The sequence below is a fragment of the Pieris napi genome, chromosome 11 (genome assembly GCF_905475465.1).
Source record: "Pieris napi chromosome 11, ilPieNapi1.2, whole genome shotgun sequence".
Classification (NCBI taxonomy): Eukaryota; Metazoa; Arthropoda; class Insecta; order Lepidoptera; family Pieridae; genus Pieris; species Pieris napi.
Genome location: NC_062244.1, coordinates 12,870,124 through 12,879,663, shown reverse-complemented (window position 1 = coordinate 12,879,663; position 9,540 = coordinate 12,870,124). Strand labels below are relative to the sequence as shown.

Sequence of the window (9,540 nt, the reverse complement as noted above, 5' to 3'; positions counted from 1 at the left end):
GTGTCGTAAGACACGGTAATTTGCCCTGACAAGGGCAGTTGTCAAACGTTTTCGTCGTGAAACAAGAATAATTTGTCCTGAAAAGGACAGTTGTTAGACGTTTAGTCGAGAAACGTAATTTGTCCTGAAAAGGACAGTTTTTAGCGTTATCGTAAGGCTACGATATCGAAGTGTTCTGTGAAGAACACGTTCGTACGCTTCGACGGCTGCGTGCAGAAAAAGGCCAACTTTTTGCCGCGCCGCAGTTTTATCGCCTACTCTGGTACCTGCGCAACCAATCAACGCTCCGCATCTTGGCACCACATGTCAATATTAGTTGTAAGTGTAGGATAATTTTTAAGTATAATTGTACACAGTTTTGTAAATAAAATCCTTCACTATTCCGTCTTCACCTCTTCTCTACAAGTAATTAGGGAGTTTTATTTTAACATCGACCAAGTAATTCTGAACCAGTCAACCTCAAGCAACATCCCTAAAGTAGTATTATAATATTATTAACTATAGGTATGTAAGGTTTGTTAACGATAAATTAAAAATAAATATAAATTGAAAATATTTTTTATTGTACATTTCAATATATTCGAGAACATAAATCATATCAATCAAATGTTTCATATCGTTATTGGCAATCCCGCCAGTATTCAGAATCGGTTTAGTCTTTTGCTACTCTCTCCAGATGTTACGTCCAAGCTTTAATAATAAAAATAACACAAGTCAAATGAATACTGATTAAGAGAGTCAATAAACAGGAAAAAAGGAAGTTTATTATATACTTATTAATGTTGTCAGATACTGAACTAGAGCCTAGAAAGGTTAAATCTAGGCTCAACGAACTACATTCCGTTGTCAGGTTCGAGCTAAAGGTGTCCTCTGCTCAGTTGTGCGCCGATTGAAGCGAAATCGCGATCGAAACCCTCGAATACCGAGTTAGGCTTCGATCGCGAACTCATGACTAAATCGATTAGTTTGACCGAGCCTATGTCGAGCCAGGTAAGATTTTTTGGGATTGCAATGCGATCAGATAATTATCGTAAGCGTCGCAATACCATTCGGATCCGGAGACCTCTTAGGGGAGGGGGTGGAAAGTGAGCTCGGTTTGAGAGTGAGCGAAGAGCAGGTTGAGCTGCGAGTCCAGACCGACGTTGAAGACTTTCACCAGTTTGGCGACATTTTGGCCCGGATCTTTGCGCACGAGGGCCACTCCGGACACCTTCATGAGGTGGACTTCGGAGTCGGCAGAACCACCCCCGGTCGTGGCCAACTTCACGTGGCAAGTGACGTCCACCTGGATGTACTTCTCGACCGCTTTGCCCCTCTGCCCCGGAATATCTACGTATTCGGTCTTCTCCTCGATCTGGGGTAAATCGGCGCGGAACACGATCGCTTCGCCCAGCAAAAGTCCCTGAAAAATGTAAGGTTATCACTTAGCAGACTCTGAGTGCGAAGCTCGCGACTATAATTGACCGTCAGGAAATCAATTAGCAGACGAGAATTCCATGCACTCGTCTTACCAAAAATACATTTGGCAAGTTTCCAGAGGTGAACTAGTGCGCTTACCCCGTTTCCTGTAATAGTAAATTTCATGTCGGGATGCAGGGCGCGAGTTTCCATTCCCAGCCCCTCGGGATGAGAGTCGGACCAGAAGTAGTTGTCGGGGGCGTTGAGGGAGTCCGGTTTGAAAGTGATGCGTTTTCCGTAGCCCAAGCCGATGGACTGCAAGAGCAGACTGCGCCCGTCGAACAGATGACGACGGGAGTTCGCGGGACGCACGCGGTAGTGGAATCCGGGGACGATTCGAGGGTCCACGTAGGTTCCTGAAATGTAATCATCCGGGGTTATTAAAAATATATCATTTTAATTATAGAAAAAGCAAAAAGTTTATCTTAATAAAATTCGAGATCACTGAAAGATATTTACCGATAACGGGGAGTTCGTATCTCTCCAGCCCCACCACACAATATTGGCAAGGGATGTCCTGAACATCCGCTCCATTCACGGTGATTCTGCGGGAGGATGATTTGATACCAGGTTTCAGCTCGTATCCCTTCTTCAGTTGTTTGATTCCGATAGCTACGTTGACGATCCTGGACACGATTGCGTTACCGCGCCCCTTCTTCAGTAAAGCAACTCCCGAGACGGGTACCAACTTTGTAGCTCCATCGTTCTCGTACCACTCCACTTTGCAGAGGGTATTTATCTTAACTTTCTTTTCGATCGACCCATCGTCAAATATCTTTTGATCCAGCTCTAATTGGTTTTTCTGCGAAGAAAATTATAAAAATGATGCCAGGTTTGAACATTACGAACGTCAAATTCAAGATATGATTATGAGATCGGCATAGTCTACCTGCAGCTGAACGACTTCGAGAGTTCCCTGTGGCTCGTGGTTTGCGTCATAGATCGTAAATTTGTCTCCCGCTGAGACAGCTTCAATTTCAAACACGAATCCTTCGGGACGCGAGTCCGTCCAGAAGTAGTTGGTGTTATCATTGAGCGTCGAGTCCAGGGGTTCCAAAGTGATACGACGAGCGAATCCTCGACCGATGGACTGCAGCGTCAGAGCCTTGCCATCGAACAAATACCTCGGCTTCACCGACAGGGGCTGAGCATCCAAAGTCTGAAAATGTCCAGTACATTATTTATACACGGAAGTGGAAGAGAGCTCATGGAATTAAACAATTGAGATCTACTAAGTTTTATACAAAATCTATTTCTAAACAATAAACAAAAGTTTAATTAAAAAAAATTAACAATTGAATTTTCTTAAATGCCCATAAATCCCATAAACCCCTTTAAAATATAATACAAGCTTTATGTGAAATGAATGAATGAGTGTTGATGAGAAATGTCAAGAGGGACTCAACAATCAATGGCACGAAGCCCTTATGAATGATACTTATGTTTACCTAGATGCCACACATGCCGTCAGCCAGTCTATATCGACCAGTCGGGTCTCGTTCTGCGCTCGTATCGCCTCACTGGGCGTAGCTCTGAAAAACTGGACGATCCACATACCATCGCCTACATCGACACACAACAAGTGGCAAACGCTCGCCAGTTAACAGTGTTGGTCGTTGGTGATATTTTCATTCTGGAAATTTCAGCAACGGACACTGTAACTCTAACCCCGCGAACCTAATCGTCCCCGCTGCTGACCGCTGGAACTAGCTATAGGCCGTTGGTAGGAGTTGAATTTAAACCATTTCACTCGTGTGTTTGGGAAACAATCAAAAGTCCTATACAGCATCTGACAACATTCATTGTGAGGTTGACATTACATTGCGATACACAAGTGCAAGGTTTACAAACATAACTATGTTTTGCTAATTAATTTACAACGCACGCGGAAGCATAGTACGATGTCTGAATTTCTCTTAATTTTGTTATTAAATATATCCACAGAATTAATGACATGACCTTATGACAACCTCACTAACGATATCCATTACACACCATAGACGTGATTAAAAGGTACAAAGACTTGCCGTTTGCGGTTTTGTGACGAACTTTAGAGAGAATTCTTGTTTTTTTTATATTTTTATATTTTAGTTTGTTCATTAACATTTTTGTACGATATGTTTGGATAGAACTCACCATCCTCTAGGTTCTGTAAAAAGCTAATCATACAAAAATGTTCGGGTTTACCGCAAAGGACACCGGGGTTAACGTAAAATTATATAAAATGTACTTAATGAAAAATTGTAATCGTAAAAGCAAATAGAACGATATCATGTTGCCAGATAGCCGTTTCATATTCGTCTAAACTCAATTCCTTTTTCTATAGCCGTTCCTTTCGCAGTTCAGTAAATGTAATTTTGCCCAATGTTTAATGGATCTTCAAAGTTTTTGCCACCGAATAGAAAATACACATACGTGTAAAAATGGCTTTTTTTAATTCGATGTGACCACGTAAGCAACAATTAAGATTTGAGAAATAGTTGCTATTTTTAGTCAATTGCTATTTAAATATTTATTAAGACTTAAAAACGGACGGAAATGTGGAAGATTGCGATCGCTGTAAACTAATTAAGTGCATGCAATCTTCAACACTTCTTTGCAACGATTCCTCAAATTGCCACATAGATGAAGATCGAGAGGATTGAGGAGGATTTCTTGTCTCACCTGCATCGGTCTTATTTTGTATCTGAAGCCCGTTCTAACTCTGGGGTCGATGTAGACCCCGATGACTGGCATCTGGTGAGGAGCAGGCTTGGGCACGCGGTACACGGCGGGGATGTCTCCCAGACTGCCGGCGTCTAGAACGGCTTCCTTGTCATAGTCGCTTTCGGTCCAGTAGCTCTGACTTGGAACCTCATGTTGGTCCTAAAAAATTCCGCAATTAACATATTGTAGACTTTACGGATCACTGCACTGAACCTACCTGACGATAATCAACTATGCACTCGCAGAAATAACAGTTACATTTGAAGCATGGCGTCTCCGTTTTGAGCATAATAATTTTAATTAATTGCTAACAATAACCGGCCGTCTAGTCGCCCCGAAGCATAATGGGAGACACGAATGTTTATGTGTTTCTGCGATTTGGCATCGGTTCCTACACCTGTATGCAAAGTTGGCATTTGTTATGGATATTATTCGAAGTATGCTTAAAATGTTCTTTGTGATATTATTGTGTCCACTTTAACTTTATAAATGAAAACAGAGAAATCATTCGATTCCCATTAGATGACTCGATCTTAAATTAACAAATCGACTCTATCGTGAACTTGTAATGAACTTCAAGTATGGTTTCAACCCATCAGTGTAAGCGTTCATTTGGTTTCTATTGAAAGCAATATTGGAAGCTCGACGCGAGACAATTGATTTGTAAACTCAAGGATGAAACGGGAGCAAAGTCCACCGCACGGCTTGATTTATTTTTGCTTCCAGACTATTTTAGGCACATCGTGTAAACATTTTTGTCAACGACGTCAATCATTTTGGTGTTCTCGTTTTAAGATATGTATTGTATAATTCTTACAACGTTAGTCGTTGACAAATAGTTGTCTTTTGTATAATCTAAATTTCACCGATGACTACTTAAAATTCGAGATCACATCAAAGCTGCAACAAGTAGGTCAAATGCAGATTTCAGGAAAACGACAACGATGTCCAAAACAGCTCACGAACCTTGAGTTTAGGAGCGTGACTTATGAAGGTAAATATTTATAAAAAAACAATCAAAAAGAAACCTCGCTAGAGTGAACGACCTCGTGAATGAGTATCGATGAATCGCAGTAAGTATAATGCTGATAAAAATAATATTAATTAATTAATCTTATCGATGTTCTTCGGTCCCGTTACGTACAACAATGATGTAGATAGATAAGGGCGTGTCGCACTCAACTTAATTAACCCATGACACTACCTTGCCTTACTTAGGAGGGGCTGTAAACAAACTTTGTAAACAATTTGCAGTATAAAGTGAAATTGTTAGGAAAATTACCGGATGAAGTAAACTTATTCCATTACGAGGGTAAGTAAGGATTATCCTAAATTTAGTTATTAAAATTAAAAGACAAGTATGTAAGGACTGAATTGGATAAAATAATAGTTTCGTACTACTAACTTGAGAACTGTCTTTGAAACAATGTTCGAATATGCTTTTGTATTCGAAGTGCAAACTCGTTCCTTTCCTGTTATTGTTAAAAACGCAGCCCAGATTTACATAATTTTACACAATAGTACGGTATTAATTCACATCAGTGGCTTACCAGCCACGGACAGACCTTTATTTATTTATATTATTATTCCTTTCAAATCTGACCTTTTCAGAAAATATTACAGCTTAAAAATACAACGTGTCTGTAACGAAATACAATTCAACGCGTATTTTATCTCTTTAATATTTAAATTTAATTTATCAAACTTTAAAGATTTAAATTTATACTTACTAGTATTTCCAATTCAGGAAAGGCTTCTTCTACGTCACTCTCATAGTCACTCGGTACTGGGAGCTTAGGAGCTCCTTCAGATTCCTATAAAAAAATAGTATGTTATATTTATAAAACGATTTTTATCCGAGTTTTATACTTTTTAGTAGTATACCTAATTTAATCTACATTACATAACTCGAAAGCTGATTTAAAATACATGCAACGACAGAATATGTTCACAGCACAAGGCCATTATGACCTTAACTTTATTGATTAACAACTGCGTCATTTCTGAAAAATTTTGTCCTTTGTTAAATTATTTTATAACCGTTTTTATAATTCATTTCCGTAATTTCTATAAAATGACGCGATGTTTTTTTTTGTAAAACGGAAGTCCTATTTGTCTCATATAATATTATATAGCAATTTAAATTTACCGAAACGGTCGATAATCCGTACCAAATTTATAATGTATATGTATATGGGAGAAAGGCGATATCTCAACATATTGCGCCACATCAATGGCGATCTCAATCTTTAAGCTTATAGTACTTAGTTTAGGATTTCATTGACAAGTGCGCTTACATAATTTATTATGTACATAGTTTTGGAAAAATTCTAAAAGTAACTTATTCACCCGTTAGTATTATACTTTTAAATATATTATTATTACACTTTATATAATTACCTGAGCTGGAAGTAAGTTGTCCACTAAAGCCGGTTCATCAATGGTCGTAGAGGTGCCGGCCAGACGGGCGCGAGTGAGGTTCCACATACGGCGAAGGGCGTAGGGAGTCTCCTCGACTTGCAACTCCATTGCAGGACTTGACAACATCTTGTTTGTTTATTTACTGTAATTAATAACATTGTTAGGGTTTTTAAGTACAAATTAAAGTAAAACACACAATTATATAAATACAATCCAGAACAATTTATATCAATAATGAAACGTTAAAATTTTAGGTTCTTTATAATATTAATTACATAGAAAGGAACGATAAAAGTAATTTCGAACAAAACCCCGGAGTTCTGATATTTCAGCAAGAAAGTTAAATAGGTCAGTACCGATGCATCTTTTATATTTAGATCGGGATGACGTTCTCCATACGATCCTTTCCCACGATAAAGATACATATTAAATACCAATTGAGAGATAAGTAAAACGATAAGATATGAAAATATCTTATAGTATCGCAATTTGATTCATTGATTTTCTTGACAAGGACTTTACTTAAATTTATGGCCTATTTTCTTATCATTATCTACGAGTATATTCTACAATAATATAATCCTTTATTTTACGGTAAAATGACTTTATGAAAAAAAATATTTTATGAAAAATAACAAGTTTTAAAAAACGTTGCTACCCTTGAAAGGACTTGTGCAGGTACAATTTCTTTCTCCAAATACGGAATAATGTATGACAGGTAGACCAAATACGAAACCAGTTTTTACTCAAAAAAATTGGTCAACTGTATGCAGCTGTTTCAAAATACGTTTGTGTGAGCGTTGGATATTTCTTTGTATGATTCTGTTAGACAAGAATTAAAAAAAATGTGTTTATGAAGGTCGTAAGCGGTAAGATTTACCCTAAAGCCCCGGTAAGATTAAGAAAATAGTCAAAGGTTGATCAAAATAATTTTTAATTAATAAGGAATTTACAACACATAATGTGTGTTATTAATTACTTAACTCGATTGAGTTGTCCTAAAACAATTGTCTGGAACACTACATACACAAGGAAAATAAATTTAAACTCGAAGTTTAAAAAAATTAAAAACAAGTAGTTAGATAAATTATTAAATGTTGACAAACAACGTAATTTGCCGCCCAACCTATAATTTACTAGAAAGTGATTAGATTAAACGTATCCGAAGAAGAGAAAGCGGCGCCCACTATGTGATGTCGGCCATTTGCTGAGCTCCCGTTAAAGAATCACTCGGTTGTTTCTAGAATATTCCACGGAATACCATAAGATCACCTTAGAATTTAATTTTCAGTTCTTTTCAAACTTTTCATTAAAATTCTTTTGACATTTATTATTATATCCGTAACTTACCAGAGGATTAAATTAAACGTAGCTGATTTTAGATATCAGGGGGATTTTCCAAGTTGCACAACAAGTTAAATCTGTAATACAAAAGTCACTCCTTAACACTGTTGAAATTCAGCAAGCGTATTGAAGCGCACCTCGAAGTCTCGAACACGACTGAGGGTGAATATAACGTCGGAGGTATTTTAACTTCACTAATCAGTCCTCCCCATGCACTAGTCAAGAGTGAGAGGGATGAGGCTATAGGTAAGAATGAGATGTGGATATAACCACGCGCGGACCGCGTGCTCTGGCCAGACAGACATACATAGAAACACACACAAAGGTAAATGTACACATACATCCGTGCTATTGATAGGATTCAAAACGACTTCGACGTCACAGACTGGCCTCCTTTCAGAGCGAAGTTCAGGTGAGGGTGTTCCAAACGCACGGTTCATTTGTCAGATTCTTAGACGTTTCTTTGCAGGACAGGTTCCTGCTTTGGTGCTCTTCTCTCACGTATTGTTGCCAGAGAATCAATAGGTAACAATGAAAAGTGATGATACTACACATTTTTGATAACAAATTTGTAAAAAGCTTAAAATAAAGTGACTCGCAAATATACGCAAAAATACGATATCATTGTGATGTTTTAAATAGTTTTTTGCCAATTAATGTTTTAGAATTTAGAGTTTAGCACATACATTTGTGATATAAAATAATTATTCCAGCTAAAAGGATGATAAAATTTGTTGATTTAGTTGTTAAATTGGACTTTATTTGTTTCAAAACAGTCCTGTCTTCCATTCTTCAATAAAACGGTTACATATATCATTTTACAAAAACGCAACTAAGAAATATATATGATAGACACATGTATACATATACAAAGATAAAATAAATGTGATGAAGCAATATAATAATAAAAGAAACCAGACACAACCAAAACGTTTTAGATACGTAAAACAAACTTGAGTTTCCGCATTATTGGGCTTCTATCTGGATCATGGATGAGATAAGACAGCCTTATCGTCAAACTGTGAATCTCTTTTATATTGCTCTGAAAGCGCTTGATAATTTACTATTTGCATAGTTATCTAATACTCATCACGAGTATAAGCCATAAAAAATTACCTAAAAAAGGTTTTATATTTTTTTGGAAATATAAAAATTCTGTGGCGCTTTCTTTTTTTTTCTTCTCGATGTTTACTTCACCGTACGAGCGAACTAAATGCGCACATAGGCGGACAGTCCATTGGTGCACAGCCGGAGATCGAATCTACAACCTCAGGGATGAGACTCGTGCACTGAAGCCACTACGCCAATGCTGCTTTGATTAGCGTAATATGTTAATAATATTAATTTCCTTTTCAATACAGGCATATGTGCTAAATAACTTTAAATTAAATATTTATGAAGTCATTCTTATATACGTTTATAAATAAATAGTACATAATCCAACAAGATGTATTTGGATGATTTTGGAATACCGTTTAATTAGTCACTAATTGTTCTAAGAATTAAATTTCATAAGCTATTTAACACTAGCATTACGTCGTTTCTTATCAGCTCATTAAAATAACATATTAACTAAATAAAATAGTAGACTAAAGTGTTGATACAACGAAT

General features: G+C 37.2%; 1 protein-coding gene across 2 annotated transcripts; it reads right to left on the bottom strand.

Moving 5' to 3' along the window:
* Positions 1–542: 542 nt before the first annotated feature.
* On the bottom strand, positions 543–8,103 carry LOC125054161. Of its 2 annotated transcripts, XM_047655893.1 has the most exons (8): positions 7,936–8,103; positions 6,565–6,727; positions 5,895–5,978; positions 4,123–4,323; positions 2,348–2,617; positions 1,918–2,260; positions 1,558–1,814; positions 543–1,402 (listed from the first exon to the last, which is right to left on the bottom strand). In XM_047655893.1, exons 2-8 carry the CDS (start codon positions 6,709–6,711, stop codon positions 1,067–1,069), a joined length of 1,638 nt encoding a protein of 545 aa, XP_047511849.1. In that variant the 5' UTR covers positions 6,712–6,727; positions 7,936–8,103; the 3' UTR covers positions 543–1,066. The 2 variants fall into 2 exon arrangements, with proteins under 2 accessions (XP_047511849.1, XP_047511850.1); XM_047655894.1 differs by lacking the exons at positions 5,895–5,978; positions 6,565–6,727; positions 7,936–8,103 and adding an exon at positions 4,382–5,825.
* Positions 8,104–9,540: the final 1,437 nt, after the last annotated feature.

Bases quoted from the DNA above. Each gene is read 5' to 3' on its own strand.
- LOC125054161 (XM_047655893.1), bottom strand. From the start codon at position 6,711: ATGTTGTCAAGTCCTGCAATGGAGTTGCAAGTCGAGGAGACTCCCTAC. The intron at 5,979-6,564 runs GTAATTATATAA...ATTTTTTTATAG, and splicing joins ACAACTTACTTCCAGCTCAG to GAATCTGAAGGAGCTCCTAA. The intron at 1,815-1,917 runs GTAAATATCTTT...ATTACATTTCAG, and splicing joins ATACGAACTCCCCGTTATCG to GAACCTACGTGGACCCTCGA.